We start from the raw sequence: 24,351 nt of genomic DNA, 5'->3' as shown, positions 1-24,351 counted from the left end.
CAATCAGCGACAGGTGCAGTCCGCCCGCGGATTGGCGCGGTGAATTTGAACCACACTTCGCTAATTGGTCGCGGCCGGCCGAATCCTTTGTATAAATTGCATTATTCTGAAAACTTCATAAATAAACTACATACATATTCTAAAATACCCGATGCGTTAGAATCGGGCCACCATCTAGTGCTTTTTATGCACTGGATATTTTCTATTTTTGTTCTGTTATAACTTCTTTGTACCCGGGAGAGGCTGTTTTTTTTGTGAAACCAAACGGTTTATGAATATTTAAGAAATTGCCCGTTTGTTTGAATCGACAAGCTGAATCTTGTGTATGAACCAGTGTCTACCATAGAGCTGATCTCTCACAATATACATGCATACAGTGAGTGAAATAAGTATTAAACACGCCACCACAGGTTTCCAAGTAAATATATTTCTAACTTTCATTGACATGAAAGTCTCACCAGATGTCGGTAACAATCCATCCAATCCACACAGGGAAGGAAATCAAACCGTAGATGTCCATAAATTAAGTTATGTATAATAATGAAAAATGACAGAGAAAAGTATTGAACACATGAAGAAAGAGAGGTGCAAAAAGCCATGCAAAGTCATAGCACCAGCTGCAATCTATCAGTAAATAGAAAGCAATCCTGCCACTTAATGAAAATAATATCAAGTGGGTCAACTGATGGCCTGTAAAAAGGTGTTTCATTACCAAGGTGCCACACAAAATACATCTCATGATGGGTAAAACCAGTGAACGGTCTCAAGACCTTTGCAACCTTATTGTTGCAAAACACACTGATGGCATTGGTTACAGAAGAATTTCAAAACTACTCAAGGTCACAGTGAGCACTGTTGGGGCTATAACCCGGAAGTGGAAAGATCATCATTTCATCATAAACCGGCCACAACCAGGTGGTCCCCTCAAGATTTTGGACATAGAAGTGAAAATAATTGTCAGAGGAGTTATCCAAGTCAAGGACCACCTGTGGAGAGCTACAGAAAGACCTGGAATCAGCAGGTACATTTTTTTCAAAGAATACTATAAGTAATGCACTCAACCTCCATGGCTTGTAAGCACACTCACAATGCAAGACTCCATTGCTGAACAAAATGCCCGTTTAAGCATATTTAATGTTTGTATCGATCTGCAAGAGAGCACAGCTGACAGCACCACTGCTTAAGAGGATAATTATGCCTGCTCACCTGCGATGGGAGTGTGACCGCCAGATCACGGGTGCTTCAGCCCGAACATGTCATAAAATCCATCCAAGTAGAAAAGAAAAGGCAGCACTCACCGATCCTTCCAAGAGAGGTAACTTTATTGGCTTATATTAAAATCTTCACGGCCGGGGGTGCAGATTTACAGAGTGCGGCAAGCCTGACGACAGCCGTTTCGCGCCCACCTGGAGCTTCTACGGGTGAGTCTGACCCGTAGAAGCGTCAGGTGGGCGCGAAACGGCCGTCGTCAGGCTTGCCGCACTCTGTAAATCTGCAAACCCGGCCGTGAAGATTTTAATATAAGCCAATAAAGTTACCTCTCTTGGAAGGATCGGTGAGTGCTGCCATTTCTTTTCTACTTGGATGGACATTTAATGTTTGCTCAACAACATTTGGCCTGAAAAATACCGGGAAAATATAGTCCGATTAGATGACACCAAAATTAAACTCTTTGAATGCCGTAATACTCACCATGTTTGGAGGCGAAATGGCACTGCTTTTCACCCCAAATGCACCATACCAACAGTGAAGTGTAGAGGTGGGAACATCATGGTGTGGGGCTGTTTTTCAGCATATGGCACTGGCAATCTTCATATCATTGAAGGAAGGATGAATGGACAAATGTACCAAGACATTCTTGAATCTGCTGCCATCTAACCAGATGATTAAGGTGAAATGAGGGTGGACATTTCAGCAAGACAATGATCCCATACACACAGCAAAAGAAAACTCTTAGGCTGCCGTCATACTACCAGTATGTGGTCAGTATTTTACATCAGTATTTGTAAGCCAAAACCAGGAGTGGGTGATAAATGCAGAAGTGGTGCATATGTTTCTATTATACTTTTCCTCTAATAGTTCCACTCCTGGTTTTGGCTTACAGATACTGATGTAAAATACTGACCAAATACTGATAGTGTGACGGCAGCCTTAATTGGTTTCAGAGAAAGAAAATAAAGCTGCTAGAATGGTCCAGCCAATCACCTAACCTGAATCCAATAGAAAATTTATGGAAGGAACTAAAGCTCATAGTTTATAGAAGGAACCCACTGAACCTTCAGGATTTGAAGAATGTTTGTGTGGAAGAATGGACCAAAATCACACCTGTGCAATGCATTTGACTATTTTCTCCATACAAGATGTGTCTTGAAGTTGTCTTCACCGACAAAGGCTTTTGTACGAAATATTAAATAAACTTCAGTATGCGTTCAATACTTTTTCCCTTTGTCATTTCTCAATATTACATATAACTAACATTATGGACATCTATGGTTTGATTTCTTTTGCTTGTGTGGATTGAATGGGTTGTTACCGACATCAGGTAAGAATGTCATGTCAAATAGAAACTTGTGACGTGTTCAATACTTATCACACACATATACAGTGGGGCAAAAAAGTATTTAGTCAGTCAGCAATAGTGCAAGTTCCACCACTTAAAAAGATGAGAGGCGTCTGTAATTTACATCATAGGTAGACCTCAACTATGGGAGACAAACTGAGAAAAAAAAAATCCAGAAAATCACATTGTCTGTTTTTTTAACATTTTATTTGCATATTATGGTGGAAAATAAGTATTTGGTCAGAAACAAAATTTCATCTCAATACTTTGTAATATATCCTTTGTTGGCAATGACAGAGGTCAAACGTTTTCTGTAAGTCTTCACAAGGTTGCCACACACTGTTGTTGGTATGTTGGCCCATTCCTCCATGCAGATCTCCTCTAGAGCAGTGATGTTTTTGGCTTTTCGCTTGGCAACACGGACTTTCAACTCCCTCCAAAGGTTTTCTATAGGGTTGAGATCTGGAGACTGGCTAGGCCACTCCAGGACCTTGAAATGCTTCTTACGAAGCCACTCCTTCGTTGCCCTGGCGGTGTGCTTTGGATCATTGTCATGTTGAAAGACCCAGCCACGTTTCATCTTCAATGCCCTTGCTGATGGAAGGAGGTTTGCACTCAAAATCTCACGATACATGGCCCCATTCATTCTTTCATGTACCCGGATCAGTCGTCCTGGCCCCTTTGCAGAGAAACAGCCCCAAAGCATGATGTTTCCACCACCATGCTTTACAGTAGGTATTGTGTTTGTTGGATGCAACTCAGTATTCTTTTTCCTCCAAACACGACAAGTTGTGTTTCTACCAAACAGTTCCAGTTTGGTTTCATCAGACCATAGGACATTCTCCCAAAACTCCTCTGGATCATCCAAATGCTCTCTAGCAAACTTCAGACGGGCCCGGACATGTACTGGCTTAAGCAGTGGGACACGTCTGGCACTGCAGGATCTGAGTCCATGGTGGCGTAGTGTGTTACTTATGCTAGGCCTTGTTACATTGGTCCCAGCTCTCTGCAGTTCATTCACTAGGTCCCCCCGCGTGGTTCTGGGATTTTTGCTCACCGTTCTTGTGATCATTCTGACCCCACGGGGTGGGATTTTGCGTGGAGCCCCAGATCGAGGGAGATTATCAGTGGTCTTGTATGTCTTCCATTTTCTAATTATTGCTCCCACTGTTGATTTCTTCACTCCAAGCTGGTTGGCTATTGCAGATTCAGTCTTCCCAGCCTGGTGCAGGGCTACAATTTTGTTTCTGGTGTCCTTTGACAGCTCTTTGGTCTTCACCATAGTGGAGTTTGGAGTCAGACTGTTTGAGGGTGTGCACAGGTGTCTTTTTATACTGATAACAAGTTTAAACAGGTGCCATTACTACAGGTAATGAGTGGAGGAAAGAGGAGACTCTTAAAGAAGAAGTTACAGGTCTGTGAGAGCCAGAAATCTTGATTGTTTGTTTTTGACCAAATACTTATTTTCCACCATAATATGCAAATAAAATGTTAAAAAAACAGACAATGTGATTTTCTGGATTTTTTTTCTCAGTTTGTCTCCCATAGTTGAGGTCTACCTATGATGTAAATTACAGACGCCTCTCATCTTTTTAAGTGGTGGAACTTGCACTACTGCTGACTGACTAAATACTTTTTTTCCCCACTGTATATTAGAAATAGGCCTGGCAGTGCGGTGTATAGACGTCCCCGCTATTCCCCACACAGGCGCAATAGCAGGTGCGTCGTTACCATGCATGCGCGGGTAGAGCGCGCAGTTGTGGCTGTTGCGAACTGCACCTGCGCAAGTGACATACAAGTCACCAGTATTCCCGTGCATGCGTAGTAACAACACGGCTGTTACTGCACCTGCGTGGGAATAGCGGAGACGTGTATGTCGCTTGTGCAGGCGCAAGTGACACTTCCGCGGTGCCTTATGGGATTCGGGGAAAGCGGCTGGAAGTCCCAACTGGCGATTATTATATCAGATATATATATATATATATATATATATATATATATATATATATATATATACACAGTATAAATATATATATACTAGATGGTGGCCCGATTCTAACGCATCAGGTATTCTAGAATATGCATGTCCACGTAGTATATTGCCCAGCCACGTAGTATAATGCCCAGCGACGTAGTATATTGCCCAGCCACATAGTATATTGCCCAGCCACGTAGTATATTGCCCAGTCAAGTAGTATATTGCCCAGTCACGTAGTATATTGCCCACTCACGTAGTATATTGCCCAGTCACGTAGTATATTGCCCAGCCACGTAGTATATTGCCCAGTGACGTAGTATATTGCCCAGCCACGTATTATATTGCCCAGCCACGTATTATATTGCCCAGCATACTACGCCCAGAGCATACTACGTGGCTCTGTGCTGGGCAATATACTACGTGATATTGCCCAGCACAGAGCCACGTAGTATAGAGACTTAAAAAAAAAAAAAAACATATACTCACCTATAGCCCGTTGAAATTCTGCTATACTTACCATCCGCCACCTTTCTCGCTCCTCTCCACGCTCCCAGGACCGCTCCATTGCAAGCGGCAGCTTGCGGTCCCGTCCCAGGGCTGGTGTGAGCAGGACCCATGATGACGTCGCGGTCACATGACCGTGACATCACGGCAGGTCCTTGTCGCACGCCAGCCTTGGGACGGGAGCGGAAGCTGCCGCTTGCAATGGCGCGGTCCCGGGAGCGTGGAGAGGAGCGAGAAAGGCGGAGGAGGGTGAGTATAGCAGGTTTTTTGTTTTTTTTAAATTATTTTAACATGACATATTTTTACTTTTGATGCTGCATAGGCAGCATCAATAGTAAATAGTTGGGGACACACAGGATTAATAGCAGCGGTAACAGAGTGCGTTACACCGCGGGCCGTTACCGCTGCCATTAACCCTGTGTGAGCGGTGAGTGGAGGGGATTACGGAGCGTGCGCCGTGCAGTAACTGCAGGGGAGTAGGGGAGGGACTAATCGGACTGTGGCCGTCACTGATTGGTCGCGGCAGCCATGACAGGCAGCTGCCGAGACCAATCAGCGAACGAATAACCGTGACAGAAGGACAGACAGACAGACGGAAGTACCCCTTAGACAATTATGTATATAGATATATGTGATTGTATATATAAAGATAAGTATCAGTGGGTGTAGCGAGCAGATATCTGTGTATGTAAGTACATTTATGTATAGTATTATACCACGCTGGCGTGCCATAATTGATTGTGGCACCTGGAGCCGAAGACTCCTTTTTATCTTTTATGTAATATATTTTTTATAATTTATTGGCATTTGCAACCAAAGAGGTCAAGTAAAACATTTTCCATGTGGAAGGAATGATTACATCAAATTATTATTATTAATATGTCACATCACGTATAGCAATTAAGGCTGGTTTGACACTGGCGTTGTGCAGAGTTGCGGAGGGCTGTGTACTTCCTCGTATTTCCTCCGTTTAGCCCCGCCCACTGTCGCACCTCTTCCATTCAGCTCCACCTACATCGGCATGCATCCTGCGTACCTATCTTTAACATTGGGTACACAGGCCTGCGAATGTATGCTGATGCCTCCGCATGCGTCGTTTTGACACTGTGCCGAACTGCGTCGAACGCAACATGTTGCATTCGCATGGCCTGCGTACCCAATGTTAAAGATAGGAACACAGGACGCATGCTGACGTAGGTGGAGCTGAATGGAAGAGGCGCTGCAGTGGGCGGGGTTAAATGGAGGAAATACGAGGAAATACGCAGCCCTGCACAACGCAAGTGTGAAACCAGCCTAAGATGTACTTTTTCTTGGCCTTTATTATTGTTCCTTCTTGTTTATAATAACGGGTAAGATGTATCAGATACTCAACCCGAATGAAATGTTAATACACGTTGACATGGAGAAACGTCTTAAATGCTCCAAGCCAAATCCAGCTGGTTGATCAGGTGTAATTGGTTCAGGATTCAGTCTGGGTCCATTGTGTTGATGGACTGCAACTGCTTTAAGATGCTTCATTTATGTCTTTTCTTTCAGCCAGGCATGATTAATCAACTCCTGAGTGCTGCGGATGAGCGGCCATGGCTCTGGGGCTTATACATCCTGACAGCCGCACTCCCTGTGGGTCTTCTGGTTTTGTTTTGCTGGCCCAGAAAGGTTAGCTGCTTTTGTTTCTACCATTTTGATTTATTGATTTCAATTTTACATTTCCTGCTAAAATGTTATAGGAAAAATATTGTTGTACACCAGCAATAATGTTAAGTAGTGAGTTCAAAAGATCCTGGAAATAAACCCGTTAATGCACTTTTTTTTTAGAAAATTGAAGAAGAAGAAGATGATGCAGACTTCACAATGAGTGATTTTCTAGAGTCTGATGAAACTGATTTTGCTCTCAAGAAAGATATCAAGAAGGGGGATTTAGAAGGCCATGAAGACCACCAGGAAGAACAGCTAGACAAGGGTGTGTATTGTTATAGCTTAAAGGGAATCTGTCAGCAGGTTTTGCTACCTCGTCTGAAAGCAGCCTGATGTAGGCAAAGAGAAGCTGAATCCAATGATGTATCACTGAGTTCTCACACAGTCAGAGCTTTTAGAGTTAGCATGAAGCAGAGCTGAGAAAGCTAACCCCGCCCACATCAGGCACTGTATATACAGTGTCCATAGACAGTGTCCTACAAGAAGGCACATGTTACTGTATCCCAGCAACGATAAGCTCCTGGTGCTAAAACAGTCATTGTTAGCAAATAAAACCTTGGAGCTTTATAAGAGGCATTTCTGAAATCTGCATCGTGCCTAGTGGTCTTGCCTACTTGTCACCTTGCCCGTCGTTTCAACTACTAGATAGACTTGTTACACGCCTTTCTGCATGTTGGTAGTTTGTGTGGTGCTTGCATTTCACTCCTGCCAAGTTCCTTCTTCATTTGTTAAAAATGTACAGATACAGTTTAGAGGAGCGTGTTTTCATTGTGAAAACTGAGTCCTTAAAGAGGTACCAAAGTGAGTTTCTAAATAAGGTCGAAATCCGCTGTCCGAACTGTGTATTGTAGCCTTATTTGATGACAGAGTAATCTCCAAGAGACTGTGGCCACCAAGATCGCCTGATTTAACACCGTCTGATTTTTTTTTTTCAGTAACAAGCCACAAACATTACAGGCGCTCTGAGAAAACATACAGCGAGAAATTCAGGCTATGACCCCAGACATCCTGTGGAATACATTGAACAATATGGAATGGCACATGTTCAATACCTTTTTTAAAACATTAGTTTCTCTTGACCCATTGTATGTACAGTCCAAATTTCAGGACGATACATCATCTCTTTTAGAAGTTACAGCAATTTTTCCGGGTAAAGTAGCGAGTGAATCACCCCTTGTAAAATTCTGTGCACAAACACAGCAGTTCTCTGCTGTGAGACATTTTGAAAAATGTATTTTTTTTTGGTTGAAATTACTTCTTACATGCCAGACGCCATCAAGTAAGAATTTTCTTCTTGACTTTGATTAGGAAGGTCATGTACAAAATTTCTCCTAACTCACATCTCACTAACAAAATAATATGTCTTGTATTTTGGCACAAAAAAATTGCAGGTTAAATTGATAAATACTGTAGGTAACAATAAAGACACTTATTTACCAGCTTTTTCTTCTATAAAGAAATATTAAAATGTTAGCCCTCTCAGTAAGAGAGGAAACATGGCAGAATTAGCCTGTAAGTTACCATAGTACAGTGGGTATAACTTCTGTTCTGGATACCACACTACTATGAAACGCATGCTTCAATTACCTAGCATTGCAGCAGAATCGCATATGTCTGAACAAAGTGTTTGTAGAAACACATCAAAATTACTGTTATTATTTATGCCCTTTAATTAACTGTACAGAAAGTATGGATCCAATACACCTAATGACATACTTAAAGGAAACCTATCATTAAATTTATGTCTCCTGAACCACTGGCAGCAAGAATCAGAGCAGCAAGAACCCTGACTGGAGTAAGATTTGTGCTGTGGAAGACGCCACTCATCTGGCTCCACCACTCCCCCTCATCAAGATCTGCGAGAAAATCACCAATCTTGATGAATCCGGGGCCTAAATTTTCTCTCAGGGCTCATACCAATCACCGTGAAAAAAAAAACGGGTTGATTTCAGTCCAGAAAAGAGCGACGAGTGTCATGTTAGTGTCATATGATTTTCATGTGAGTACAATACGATTTTTAACACCTAGTATCCAATTTACATATGATTTTAACATGACCATAGCAATTCTTTATGTAACTTACACATAATTTTCCAAGGAAAAATTCTTGAAGACATATATATATATATATATATATATATATATATATATATATATATACTAGATGGTGGCCCGATTCTAACGCATCGGGTATTCTAGAATATGTATATATGTATGTATATAGCAGCCACATAGTATATAGCACAGGCCACGTAGTATATAGGAGCCATGTAGTATATAGCAGACAAATACTACGTGGCCTGTGCTATATACTATGTGGCTGCTATATACATACATATTGTAGAATACCTGATGCGTTAATAGAGGCCATGCAGTATATAGCACAGCCCAAATAGTATATAACACAGCCCACGCAGTATATAACAGCCACACAGTATATAACACAGGCGACGTAATATATAACACAGGCCATGCAGTATATAACAGTGGCCATGTAATATATAGCACAGGCTACGCAGTACATAACACTGGCCACGTATTATATAGTAGCCACGTGGTATATAACGCAGCCCACGCGGTATATAACACTGCCCACGAGGTATATAACACAGCCCACATAGTATATAACACTGGCCACATAGTATATAATGCAGCCCACACGGTATATAACACTGCCCACATAGTATATAACACTGGCCACGTAGTATATAGCAGCCACGCTGTATATAATGCAGCCAACGCACTATATAACACTGCCCACGCAGTATATAGCAGTGTGGGCACATATCCGTGTTAAAAAAAGATAATTAAAATAAAAAATAGTTATATACTCACCCGCCAGGATCCAGCGAAGCTGTCCCTATGCACGCGACTGCCGCCATCTTCCGTTCCCAGGATTCATTGCGAAATTACCCAGATGACTTAACGGTCTTGCGAGACCGCTAAGTCTTCTGGGTAATTTCGCAAAACATCTCTGGGAACGGAAGCTGGCGGCAGCCGCGAGGGCATCGTCGGACTACAGAAGGTGAGCATAGCAGTTTTTTAAAATTATTTTTAACATTAGATCTTTTTAGTATTGATGCTGCATAGGCAGCATCAATAGTAAAAACTTGGTCACACAGGGTTAATAGCAGCGTTTACGGAGGGCGGTACCCGTGGCTCGTTACCGCTGGCATTAACCCTGTGTGAGTGGTGAGTGGAGGGGAGTATGCGGGAGCCGGGCACTGACTGCAGGGGAGTAGGGGAGGGACTATTCGGACTGTGCACGTCGCTGATTTGTCGCGGCAGCCATGACAGGCAGCTGGCGAGACCAATCAGCGATGCAGAATTTACGTGACGGAAGTTGCCGACAGACGGAAGTACCCCTTAGACAATTATATATATATATATATATATATATATATATATATATATTTATAGAGAGAGAGAAATTAGATAGATATACAAATAGATGCAAAAAAAGATATATGTAAATATGTGAGTGAGATATAGTGAGTGAGTGCTTTTTACCCAATAATTAATAACCAGCAAAGGCTATGCAGACAGCTGCGGGCTGATATTAATAGCCTAGGAAGGGGCCATGGATATTTTCTCCTTCCCAGACTAAAAACATCAGCTCTTAGCTGTCCAAGAAAAGGTGCATCCATAAGATGCGCCAATTCTGTCACTTAGCCTCGCTCTTCCCACTTGCCCTGGTGTGATGGAAATTAGGGTTATTGTTGGGGGGGGGGTTGATGTCACCTTTGTATTGTCAGGTAACATCAAGCCCAGAGATTAGTAATGGAGAAGTGTCTATAAGATGCCCCCATTACTAACTCCGTAATGATAGTGTATAAAAAAAACCACACACCCAGAAAAAAGTCCTTTAACTGAAATAATGACAGACTGCTTTTATGAATCTACATTTACCAAAAACACGTATACTCGCCGCAATGCCCAATCCACTGAAGCCAATGTTTCCTGTAACAGAATTAAAATAATAAACAACCATATTCCTCACCTGTCCTCCAAGAAGATAATAATCCATTTGTCCCACGGCGCATCTACCTCTGCTACATTTAGATGGCAGGCTGAACTGGTGCATGATACGACTATACAGCCTGGCATCCAGTAGAGACACTGAGCTGCACGTGCTTGCTGAGCTCAGTGCCTCTCGGTGAACTCCTTTCACCTCACTGACGTCACGTGTGAACTTTCTCTCATTCGCGGTGTCGTCAGAAAGATCTTTGGAGTTCACAGCCAACGAACTCGGTTCACTTCACTTACGTCAACGCGAGTGCCGTTAGAACCTTTTCCATGGCGCTCGCGCTGACGTCAGTGAGTTTAACCCCTTTACCCCCAAGGGTGGTTTGCATGTTATGGACCGGGCCAATTTTTACAATTCTGACCACTGTCCCTTTATGAGGTTATAACTCTGGAACGCTTCAACGGATCCCGGTGATTCTGACATTGTTTTCTCGTGACATATTGTACTTCATGATAGTGGTAAAATTTCTTTGATATTACCTGCGTTTATTTGTGAAAAAAACGGAAATATGGCGAAAATTTTGAAAATTTCGCAATTTTCCAACTTTGAATTTTTATGCAATTAAATCACAGAGATATGTCACACAAAATACTTAATAAGTATCATTTTCCACATGTCTACTTTACATTAGCACAATTTTGGAACCAAAATTTTTTTTTGTTAGGGAGTTATAAGGGTTAAAAGTTGACCAGCAATTTCTCATTTTTACAACACCATTTTATTTTAGGGACCACATCTCATTTGAAGTCATTTTGAGGGGTCTATATGATAGAAAATACCCAAGTGTGACACCATTCTAAAAACTGCACCCGTCAAGGTTCTCAAAACCACATTCAGGAAGTTTATTAACCCTTCAGGTGTTTCACAGGAATTTTTGGAATGTTTAAATAAAAATTAACATTTAACTTTTTTTCACAAAAAATTTACTTCAGCTCCAATTTGTTTTATTTTACCAAGGGTTACAGGAGAAAATGGACCCCAAACCTTGTTGTACAATTTGTCCTGAGTACGCCAATACCCCATAAGTGGAGGTAAACCACTGTTTGGGCGCATGACAGATCTTGGAAGCGAAGGAGCGCCATTTGACTTTTTAATGCAAAATTGACTAGAATTGAGATGGGACGCCATGTTGCGTTTGGAGAGCCACTGATGTGCCTAAACATTGAAACCCCCCACAAGTGACACCATTTTGGAAAGTAGACCCCCTAAGGAACTTATCTAGAGGTGTGGTGAGCACTTTGACCCACCAAGTGCTTCACAGAAGTTTATAATGCAGAACTGTAAAAATAAAAAATCATTTTTTTTCACAAAAATTATCTTTTCGCCCCCAATTTTTTATTTTCCCAATGGTAAGAGAAGAAATTGGAACCAAAAAGTTGTTGCACAATTTGTCCTGAGTGCGACGATACCCCATATGTGGGGGTAAACCACTGTTTGGGCGCATGGGAGAGCTCGGAAGGGAAGGAGCGCCGTTTGACCTTTCAATGCAAAATTGACAGGAATTGAGATGGGACGCCATGTTGCGTTTGAAGAGCCACTGATGTGCCTAAACATTGAAACCCCCCACAAGTGACACCATTTTGGAAAGTAGACCCCCTAAGGAACTTATCTAGAGGTGTGGTGAGCACTTTGACCCACCAAGTGCTTCACAGAAGTTTATAATGCAGAACCGTAAAAATAAAAAATCATTTTTTTTTCACAAAAATTATCTTTTCGCCCCCAATTTTTTATTTTCCCAATGGTAAGAGAAGAAATTGGAACCATAAAGTTGTTGTACAATTTGTCCTGAATACGCTGATACCCCATATGTGGGGTTAAACCACTGTTTGGGCGCATGGGAGAGCTCGGAAGGGAAGGAGCGCCGTTTGACTTTTCAATGCAAAATTCACAGGAATTGAGATGAGACGCCATGTTGCGTTTGGAGAGCCACTGATGTGCCTAAACATTGAAACCCCCCACAAGTGACACCATTTTGGAAAGTAGACCCCCTAAGGAACTTATCTAGATGTGTGGTGAGCACTTTGACCCACCAAGAGCTTCACAGAAGTTTATAATGCAGAGCCGTAAAAATAAAACAAAAATTTTTTCCCACAAAAATTATTTTTTAGTCCCCAGTTTTATATTTTCCCAAGGGTAACAGGAGAAATTGGACCCCAAAAGTTGTTGTGCAATTTGTCCTGACTGCGCTGATACCCCATATGTGGGGGGGAACCACCGTTTGGGCGCATGGGAGGGCTCGGAAGGGAAGGAGCGCCATTTGGAATACAGACTTAGATGGAATGGTCTGCATGCGTCACATTGCGTTTGCAGAGCCCCTAATGTACCTAAACAGTAGAAACCCCCCACAAGTGACCCCATATTGGAAACTAGACCCCCCAAGGAACTTATCTAGATGTGTTGTGAGAACTTTGAGCCCCCAAGTGTTTCACTACAGTTTCTAACGCAGAGCCGTGAAAAAAAAAAAATTCCCCCCAAAATTATTTTTTAGCCCCCAGTTTTGTATTTTCCCAAGGGTAACAGGAGAAATTGGACCCCAAAAGGTGTTGTCCAATTTGTCCTGAGTACGCTGATACCCCATATGTGGGGGTAAACCACTGTTTGGCCATACGGGAGAGCTCGGAAGGGAAGGAGCACTGTTTTACTTTTTCAACGCAGAATTGGCTGGAATTGAGATCGGACGCCATGTCGCGTTTGGAGAGCCCCTGATGTGTCTAAACAGTGGAAACCCCCAAATTATAACTGAAACCCTAATCCAAACACACCCCTAACCCTAATTCCAACGGTAACCCTAACCACACCTCTAACCCAGACACACCCCTAACCCTAATCCCAACCCTATTCCCAACCGCAAATGTAATCCAAACCCTAACCCTAACTTTAGCCCCAGCCCTAACTGTAGCCTTAACCCTAACTGTAGCCTTAACCCTAGCCCTAACCCTAGCCTTAACCGTAGCCCTAACCCTAGCCCTAACCCTAGCCCTAACCCTAGCCCTAACCCTAACCCTAGCCCTAACCCTAATGGGAAAATGGAAATAAATACATTTTTTAAATTTTTTTTTATTTTTCCCTAACTAAGGGGGTGATGAAGGGGGGTTTGAGTTACTTTTATAGCGGGTTTTTTAGCGGATTTTTATTATTGGCAGCCGTCACACACTGAAAGACGCTTTTTATTGCAAAAAATATTTTTTGCGTTACCACATTTTGAGAGCTATAATTTTTCCATATTTTGGTCCACAGAATCATGTGAGGTCTTGTTTTTTGCGGGACGAGTTGACGTTTTTATTGGTAACATTTTCGGGCACGTGACATTTTTTGATCGCTTTTTATTCCGATTTTTGTGAGGCAGAATTACCAAAAACCAGCTATTCATGAATTTCTTTTGGGGGAGGCGTTTATACCGTTCCGCGTTTCGTAAAATTGATAAAGCAGTTTTATTCTTCGGGTCAGTACGTTTACAGCGACACCTCATTTTTATCATTTTTTTAATGTTTTGGCGCTTTTATACGATAAAAACTATTTTATAGAAAAAATAATTATTTTTGCATCGCTTTATTCTGAGGACTATAACTTTTTTATTTTTTTGCTGATGTTGCTGTATGGCGGCTCGTTTTTGCGGGACAAGATGACGCTTTCAGCGGTACCATGGTTATTTATATCTGTCTTTTTGATCGCGTGTTATTCCACTTTTTGTTCGGCGGTATGATAATAAAGCATTGTTTTTTGTCTCTCTTTTTTTTTTCTTACGGTGTTTACTGAAGGGGTTAACTAGTGGGCCAGTTTTATAGGTCGGGTCGTTACGGACGCGGCGATACTAAATATGTGTACTTTTATTGTTTTTTTTTTTTTATTTAGATAAAGAAATGTATTTATGGGAATAATATATATATATTTTTTTTTCATTATTTAGGATTTTTTTTTTTTTTAACACACTTGTAAAATTTTTTTTAAACTTTTTTACTTTGTCCCGGGGGGGGGGACAATACAGATCGGTGATCTGCCAGTTTGCACAGCACTCTGACAGGTCACCGATCTGTCTGAGAGCAGTGCAGCGTTACCAAGTGCCTGCTCTGAGCAGGCACTTGGTAAGCCACCTCCCTCTGTCTAATGGCAGAAAGGGGTTAACAGAGTTCATTGGCTCTAAACTCCCAGGACCTTTCTGACGGCACCCCGAGCGTGTGAACTTTCTCACACTCGCGGTGATGTCAGTAAGATGAAGGGAGCTCACTGCAAGGTTCTGAGCAAGCAAGCGCAGCTCAGTGTCTCTGCTGGATGGCAGGCTGTATAGTCACATCATGCCACAATGCAGTATGCCATCTAGATGTAGCAGAGCCTGAAGTGTTGCGGCAAGCGACCAGGGCAAGTTGAAAGAGCAAGGCTAAGTGTCATCTTATGTAGAGCTGTTGTTTTTAGTCTGGGATGGGGACAATATCAATATCAGCCTGCAGCTGTCTGCCTCCTAGCCTTTGCTGGTTATTAATTATAGGGGGACCCTATGTCATTTATTTGGGCAGTCCTCCATTTTAGTAACCAGGAAAGGGTAAGTATACAGCTGTGAGCTGATTTTAGTAGCCTGGGAAGCTCCATGGGTATTACCTCCTTTCCAGGCTATAAACTTTTGCCCCCAGCTATCCGCTTTCTCTCTGCTGGTTCATGGGTGCATAAAAATCAGACCGCACTCACATGGTCCAAGTGCCATGCGTTTTTTTTTTATCACAGCCATTCACGTGCATTGGCAAATCTCATCCGAGATACTAGGACAATCGCAACATGCTGCAAATTTTTTTCTCATCCCAATCTGAGCTGAGAAAAAAAAAAATCGCAGATGAACAGGGGCTCATAGGTTAACATTGGTCAGAGTGCAATCCGATTTTTTTTTTTTATTGGATTGCACTCATCCGTTTTCCTCGCTGATGAGTATGAGCCCTTAAACATGGTTCATGCAGCATAAACCTAATGACAGTTGACCTTTATTCTTCCTGGTCTCCCCCTTTCAGCTTTTCCAGTTATATACATGTTATAAAATTTGAATAAGTTTCTACTTTAAAAATGCATCAAAGATATTCTTTTGTGTGGTGCTTCTTGTTCGAGACCATTTCTGTCACCTGATCATACATTAATGTTGACATATTTAGGAGGTGTGTGAAGTTCAAGCTACACTCCACACAATCTGCTTAAAGGGTTAACATATAACAAGATGACTGTTCTCATTTAAGTTACATTATTACACAGATATACTATTTTTCGTTATATATCTGTTGTTAGACATTGTTATTGTCGCATCTTCTGATACAACTGTTCAAACTTAGTTATTTGGGTTGTACGTATTTTCTTTTATGATAAATTACTATTTTGATGTATCTAGGTGATGACGTTGAGAAGACAGAAAATGAGGAGGAAGATGAGGAATTCAGTCAAGAAGATGAAGATGGTGGAGAAATAGTAAATCCGTCTTCTGATGATGAGGTAAATGTGTCTCTGCTGGTTCAAAAAAACTGCACCAAAAACTGACATGAAGGTTTGTATCTGTGTATGTGTATCTGTGTATGTGTCCTAACAGCCTTGTTGTTTTTAAAGAAGCACTTCTCCCATCAAAATTTTATCCCCTTAATATATTGCAATCATCATATTATGTAGAACTGTGTACTTACAATTGATCATTTTGCCCTTCTACCCAGTTAATACTTCTTTTTTCCATTAGGTCTATGACATTATGTGATTAAAAACAGACTAGCTAAATCTTTTTTAGTTGTATATAGAAAGAGAAGGTAATTTTTTCCTGTATGAGTCAAAAATCACTGCAAAAGTCCCTGGCAGGGAGCAGGGGTGGAGCAGCAGGGTCAGGAGATGAAGAGGGTAATGTTAAATGCAGAGGCAAGAGACATTCTTTTTCTACATAGAGCAGATAAAAGAGAAGAATTAGCTGGGTGGACAGGCAAAATGAGCAATTGTAAGTATACAGTGCTGTATGATATGATGACTGCAATATATTAAAGGGAACCTGTCACCCCCAAAATGGAAGATGAGCTAAGCCCACCGGCATCAGGGGCTTATCTACAGCATTCTGTAATGCTGTAGATAAGCCCACGATGTATCCTGAAAGATGAGAAAAAGAGGTTAGATTATACTCATCCAGGGGCGGTCACGCTGCGGTCCGGTCCGATGGGCGTCGCGGTCCGGTCCGGGGCCTCCCATCTTCTTACGATGACGTCTTCTTCTTGTCTTCACGCTCCGGCGCAGGCGTACTTTGTCTGCCCTGTTGAGGGCAGAGCAAAGTACTGCAGTGCACAGGCATCGGGAAAGGTCAGAGAGGCTCGGCGCCTGCGCACTGCAGTACTTTGCTCTGCCCTCAACAGGGTAGACAAAGTACGCCTGCGCCGGAGCAGCAGCGTGAGGACAAGAAGAGGATGTCATCCTATGAGGATGGGAGGCCCCGGACCGGACCGCGACGCCCATCGGATCGGATCGCCCGCCCAGGTGAGTATAATCTAACCTATTTTTCTCATCTTTCAGGATACATCAGGGGCTTATCTACAGCATTACAGAATGCTGTAGATAAGCCCCTGATGCCGGTGGACTTAGCTCATCTTCCATTTTGGGGGTGACAGCTTCCCTTCAAGAAGATATAAACTTTGATGGGAGAAGAGCTTCTTTAACATTCATTTTTGACAGATGTTAAGTGTTTGTAACGCACATGTATTGTACAGCTATAATATTTATTACTTATATAGCGCCAGCATACTCCACAGCAATGTACTTTTAAGAGGGATCATTTACAAACAAAATGAGATATTGTCAAGGTGGATGAACCTCTCATCAAGTCAGTATCTGCGTATGTATTAATAGAAAGTGCAATAACATGTAAAGGGTGAAGGAAATAGTGCCGAGGGGGTAGCATGTTCTAAAGAATGATGTAGAAGGGGGAAAGGAAAAAGAAAGTGGTTGACTGGTGAATGTGGTTGACTTGCCTAAAAAGTAGATTTTCTCCTTCACCTCATTGGGGGACACAGGACCATGGGTGTATGCTGCTGCCACTAGGAGGCTGACACTAAGTGAATATAAAAAAATTAACTCCTCAGTGACAGTGACAAAGCAGTAGGAGATCAAAACCATCAAATATGGGTACACATGTCAAAGCAAAAGAACAAACATAGCCATCAGGCCAACAGGGTGGGTACTGTGTCCCCAATGAGTGGCTAGGAGAAAAGGATTTTACGTTTACACAAAAACCCTGTTTCTCCTTCGCATCATTGGGGGACAGACTGGACCAAGTCGCAGCCTTGCAAACCTGTTCCACCGTCGCCTGGTGCCGAATGGCCCAAGAAGCACCCATCGACCGAGTGGAGTATGCCTTAATTCCCACTGGGATAGCCTTGTCCCTGACACGGAAAGACTCTTGAATAACCGACCATATTCACCTGGCTTTTGTAGACGGCTAGTCCCTTCCTGTGACCCTCAGGAAGCACGAACAACGCATCCGTCTGATGGAAAAGCACGGTCCGTGAGACGTACCTAGAGCTCTCACTAGATTCAGAGTGTGAAGAGCCCTTTCAACCCGGTGTACCGGTGCCGGGCAAAACGAGGGCAATGTCCTCATTAAGGTGCAAGAAGGACGGGGATGGCCTGAGAACCATTTTGTCCTGCTGGAAAATTAGAAAATGAGCTCGACAGGACAGGGCAGCCAGCTCCAAAACCTGCCTAATTGACGTCACCGCGACAAGGAAGACGACCTTCCATGAAAGGTGGTTTGGCGAAATGTCCCACAGTGGTTCGAAAGGAGTCTCCTGTAGAACACCTAGGACCAAGTTAAGGTCCCAGGCATCCAAAGGCATTCTATAGGAAGGTTCCACGTGGGAGACCTCCTGAGTGAAAGTCCTCACCTGCGACTTGGAAGCGATCCTGCGCTGGAACAAAACAGATAAAGAAGAAATCTGGCCTTTGAGGGAGCTAAGCTCTAGACCTGAGTCTAGAAAGGAATGAAGAAATTCCAATATGGTGGGGATGGAGAAGACAAGAGGAGGATGACCGCGGTCTCTGCACCATGCGAAAAAAGTTTTCCAGGTGCGGTGATAGATGCGCACCGAGACAGGCTTCCGAGCGCTAATCATGGTGGAAAACTACCTCTTTGGAGAATCCAGCTTGAATTTGGACCCGGGATTCAACAGCCATGTCGCTAAACAAGGCCCCTGAGATCTGGTGGCAAATCGGGCCCTGGGTGTTGTGAATTCTGTTATCGAACTCCCTCCTGTGGTCATGAATGGTACTTCGGCGAGTTCTGTCCATGGACTCCCTCTGGTGGCTGTGAGTGGAGTTGCTGGTTCTGAGGTTCCTTCCACAGGTGACCTAGGTTATTCTTAGGCTGGCTTCTCTATTTAACTCCACTCAGATCGTTACTCCATTCCAGCTGTCAATGTTCCTGTACTGGTTCAGTTCGCTCTTGGATCTTTCTGGTGACCTGTCTCTTCCTGCAAGAAGCTAAGTCCCCGATTGTTATTTTCTGTTGTTTCCTTGTCCAGCTTGCTTTCATGATTTTGTCTTGCTAGCTGGAAGCTCTGGGATGCAGAGTGGCACCTCCGCACCGTGAGTCGGTGCGGGGGTCTTTTTGCACACTCTGCGTGGTCTTTTGTAGTTTTTTGTGCTGACCGCAAAGATACCTTTCCTATCCTCTGTCTATTTAGTTAGTCTGGCCTCCCTTTGCTAAAACCTGTTTCATTTCTGTGTTTGTGACTTTCATCTTTACTCACAGTTAATATTTGTGGGGGGCTGCCTTTTCCTTTGTGGAAATTTCTCTGAGGCAAGGTAGGCTTTATTTTCTGTCTCTAGGGCTAGCTAGTTCTTAGGCTGTGTCGAGGCGTCTAGGCCATGTTAGGTACGCTCCACGGCTATTTCTAGTGTGTGTGATAGGATTAGGGATTGCGGTCAGCAGAGTTCCCACTTCCCAGAGCTTGTCCTGTATCGGTTTAACCATCAGGTCATTTCGGGTGCTCCTAACCACCAAGTCATAACACCTGGGAGAGTAAGTCCGGAAGATCTGGTAGTCGCCAGGGGATGGTGACAAGTTGCACCAACTCAGCGTACCACGCCCGGCATGGCCAGTCCGGAGCGACCAAGATCACTGGGAACCCCTCCGCCTTGATCTTCCTGATGACCCTCAGGACTAACGGAAGTGGGGGAAACAAGTACGGATTAAACTGGTGCCACAGAAGAACCAGTGCATCTGCCCCGATGGCTTCTGGATCCCGGGACCGAGCCATGAACTCTGACACCTTGGCATTTAATCTTGAGGCCATGAGATCCACATCCGGAGTCCCCCAGTGAGGACAAATCTATTAGAAGACCTCCGGATGAAGTGACCACTCTCCCGAGGCGAGACCTTGACGGCTGGGGACGTCTGCCATCTAGTTTTCTATACCCAGGATGTGAACTGCCGACATGACTGAGTGGTTTCTTTCGGCCCAGCGGAGGATGTGTTCCGCCTCGTGCATTGCCGCCCTGCTGCGGGTGTCCCCTTGATAGTTGACATATGTCACAGCTGTGGCATTGTCCAATTGAACTCGGATGGGGTGACCCGCCAGGAGATGATGGAACTGCCGCAGGGACAACCAGGTCGCCCGAATCTCCATGACGTTGATTGGAAGGCACGATTTCCGATGTGACCAACCCCCCTGGGCAGTGTGGTGACGGAAGACAGCTCCCCAGCCGAGGAGGCTGGCGTCGGTAGTGACCACCAGCCAATGAACCGGGAGAAAGGATTTCCCCTGGATGAGAGAGGACCACCTGAGTCCCTGCTTGACCCGCAGGGACAAATCAGGCTGCCAGAAGTGCATGCTGCAGAGGACGGAGGTGTAGCAGGGTGAAGGGAACAGCTTCCATCACTGCTATCATCTTGCCCAGGACCTCCATGACGAAACCGGTGTAGACGACCGCCTACTCTGCTGGTGTCAACCGGACAATGCCACAAGTCATTTAGAAAGAGAATCTATGGGATTTGGATCCCTTAGCTCTGGACTGCTTAGGTTGACTCTTCCACGACTGGTTGGTCTTATATGAAACCTGGGGATCTCTGTCCCCATGAGGGGAGCGCCCCGATCAAGAAGAGCTGGCTGTAGTCGACCAACCGGGATTGCTGCAAAAGGACCAGAAACGTGATTGTTGCGGGCAGCGAAAGGGTCACTTAACTTTCTGCTGGGGGAAGAATTTACTCTTCCCTCCTGTGGCGTCAGAGATAAGCTGATCCAGCTTCTCTCCGAACAAATGACCGCTCTGGTAAGACAGAGAGGTTAGGGACTTTTTGTACGCAGAGTCCGCTTGCCATTCCCTGAGCCACAGTGACTGCCTAATAGAGACAGCGTTTGAGGCCGCAAGCGCAGCGCAGTTAGCCTCGTCCAGAGAAGCTTGTACCAAATAGTCCCCGGCCAAAGAGATCTGATTGGCCAGATCCGCTGCCTTCGGGAGAAGATCACTACCCTGTATGGTCCTGCTCAGAGTATCTGCCCAGGAGACCATTGCTTTGGCTACCCATTTTGCGGCAAAAGAGGGAGAGAGTGCTGAGCCCGAGGCTTCAAAAACCAAACGGGCAAGGTTTTCTATCAGATGGTCCGTGGGATCTTTAATCAAGGATCCGTCTGGTAAAGATAGGAGCGTTTTGTAGGCCAGATGAGATACAGGTGAATCAACCGGAGGGGATTCTGCCCATTGCTTACACAGATCAGATGAGAAAGGGTATCTCGCTTTAAGAGGCTTCTGACCTGAGAAGCGTTTGTCCGGCCGCTCTTTATGCCGCCGAACTATGTCCTGAAACTCGCGGTAATTGACAAATACCCTATGAGGATGTTTGTTCATTTTGAAGGACACCGTGTGATCCGGGGTGGAGGTAGAGTCCTCATCAACTTTCAAAGTCTGGTTGACGGCCTGTATGAGACTATCCACCGTCGCCTGATAATTATCATCTAGCGAGTCAAGGTCGAGGGGCCTGTCAGACTCTACTCAGTGTACTGGTCGCTGCAAACCCTTGGTGAGGGAGAGAGAGAAACGGAGCTCTTGGATGCCGAGGCGCAAGAGGGCCCGGGGGACATGCTATGGGTCCATTTTCTTCCGACAAGCCTACAGCCTGCAGTGATCCTCAACCTACTGAACAGCCGCACAGCCAGCTCTTCCCTCTCCTAGTGTATCCTCACCCACCCCCTGCAGACTGTGAGCCCTCGCAGGCAGGGTCCTCCCTCCTTATGTACTTGTCTATATTTGCCCCGTATTCACATGTAAAGCGCCATGGAATAAATGGCGCTATAAAAATGTATAATAATAATAAAATTTTTCTAGATGCCTGTATATCGTTTGACTGAGAATGGCCCCTGCAGGCCGACGGTTCCCATGTGGTGGACGAACCCTCTAAGGCGGCGTCACACTTACCGTATAAAAAAATCGGTCCGATTGTGACGGCCGAAAATCGCACAAATGTTCCCGAACAGTGATCCTTATGTCATCTGTGTGCAATGCGAGGATGTGATTTCTTCGCATCTAGCAACAGTGTGACATCCGTATGGCATCAGTATGCAATGCGATTTTAACATGAGCTTTTACATACAGCAGTTCTCTATGTAAAAGCTCATGTTAAAATCGCATTGCATACGGATGTCCCACTGATGGTCCGTGTGGTGTGCGAGTTTTTCTCGCATAGACTTGCATTGGCGAGTCTCGGCCGAGATACGCTGCCAATCGCAGCATGCTGCGATTTCACTCGGATCCTGACTGCTGCCGAGAAAAAAAACGGGTAATAGGAGCTGCTCCATAGATTAACATTGGGCGGAGTGCTATGCGATTTTTTATCGCATTGCACTCGGCCGTATTACGCTGTAGTGTGACTCCGGCCTAAGACAGGCAGACGAATGCTCTGACTCAAGGAGTCTTGGAGGGACTCAATTGCTTTAGCTAGTGAAGCCATGGACTGCGAAAGTGACGAAGCCCACTAGGAGGACTAGGTACACTGGGTTCGGTAGCGGCGGAGGGCTCCTGTGCGCATTCGGGATCAGAGGCCTTGCAGAGTGGAGTACTCTGTCCCCGTGGCAACGAAGTCTGGCAAGGGGTACATGAGGTGAAAAACACTGTGTTTTGGTAGCCCTCTTGGATGTCTTAGAGAATGCCATGGTGTACCCCAGTATGTCCTGACTGTTAAATGCCCCAATAGGGAGAGTGGTGGCTAATCACCAGTGAAATACTGCAGAGAAGGGCCAATGGGTGTCACAGGACAGCACTTACCCAGGTCCTGTGACCCTTTGAGACGGTCCTCCTGGTGCTAGAGAGATGGCTGGATGATAGGATGTCTGCTGGGAATTGCAGGAGTGAGCCTGCAGCCAGGGGAGAATCCTGACCTACACGTGCTGAGAGGCGGAAAGAAAAAATGGCCACCGGGAGCAGGAAAGGCAGTCTCACTTTGAGTGAGAAGCGCCAAGAGTGTGCGGAGCCTCCGGCACGACTTGAGTGAGTGGGAGGAGCTTCTGGGTTACTGCCTATCATAAACTGGAACGCACCCGGGGAGAAAAAACGCCCTGGGGAAAGCGCACGTGCTACAGGAGCCCTGCTGCCGAGCCCAACCCGAGCACTTACCCACAGTGATCCAGAGGCCCGTTGTGAAGAAGCGCAGAGCTCAGACTGCTTTGCCTGCAGGTCAGGTGCTGCAACGTGGACGGTGCAGGAGCCCTCCATCCACCATCCTTTGTTAGGGATGTGGAGAGGGACCGTCCACCTCCTTCCATGACTGCTGTTCTATCAGTAGTGATGCAGTGGGGGCCGCCCGGACGCCATCAGTGCCTCTGTACATCCTATGGGTTAACAACCCCAGGATGGGTCAGGGCTATTGGTCCGGGAGTAGAAAGCCTGGCTGCAGAAGGGGGTACATGGAGACGGGGAGAGCGGTGCCCTGAAGGGACATGTTGCCCCTATAATAGAGCTAAGGCATGCCTATGAACGATGCAGTAGGGGGTACGCGGAGGTGACACTCCATGTTCCCGCCTGTTGTTGGTTGGCGGAGATCAGAACCCTGAAGGGATCCGTCACCCTTGTATCCTTGAAAAATTAAAAAGTAAAAAATAAAATAAAAAATTATGGTCTGAAGACCAGACCCATGTGCCTCCTATGGACACTAAGTATGCACTGGTTCGGCTGGAGGCAGTGGTAGGTGTATACTGCAGAGGAGGAGGAGTTAATTTTTTTATATTCACTTAATGTCAGCCTCCTAGTGCGAGTGCAGCATCATTGAACACTGGTGACATTATTACTGGCATTTTCCCATGGTCCTGAGGTCATCGCAGTTCAGTCTGGACTCAATGATGTCACCGCTGGTCAATGATGCTGTGCTCGCAGCAGCTCTTTCACCAGTGGTTCTCAGCCTGGACGGTCACATCTTGGCACCATCCAGGTTGAAAACTATTTAGCCCCCAGACATGGATTACAGCATCGGACAGAATGATGGACAGGTATGGCATATTGTTGTTTTTTATTTTACTTTTATTACAGGAGACCGAGGGCTTCGGTGGAATTAGGCGAGGTCGTAAGTATGGTTTAATTGAGATTAATAAAGGAGTCTGTGTCATT

General features: G+C 44.6%; 1 protein-coding gene across 1 annotated transcript in view; it reads left to right on the top strand.

Annotated features, from left to right (window-relative positions):
* CLGN (calmegin) overlaps window positions 1-24,351 on the top strand; it is a 173,705-nt gene that overhangs the window by 146,427 nt on the left and 2,927 nt on the right. The window contains exons 12-14 of the mRNA XM_069743975.1: window positions 6,579-6,698; window positions 6,858-7,002; window positions 16,127-16,227. Of these exons, the coding sequence (XP_069600076.1) occupies window positions 6,579-6,698; window positions 6,858-7,002; window positions 16,127-16,227 (366 nt within the window). The remainder of the gene's footprint in view (window positions 1-6,578; window positions 6,699-6,857; window positions 7,003-16,126; window positions 16,228-24,351) is intronic.

Source organism: Ranitomeya imitator, chromosome 1 (assembly GCF_032444005.1).
Source record: "Ranitomeya imitator isolate aRanImi1 chromosome 1, aRanImi1.pri, whole genome shotgun sequence".
Taxonomy (NCBI): Eukaryota; Metazoa; Chordata; class Amphibia; order Anura; family Dendrobatidae; genus Ranitomeya; species Ranitomeya imitator.
Note: the sequence above shows the minus strand (reverse complement) of the source record. Positions and strands in the feature narration are given on the sequence as shown.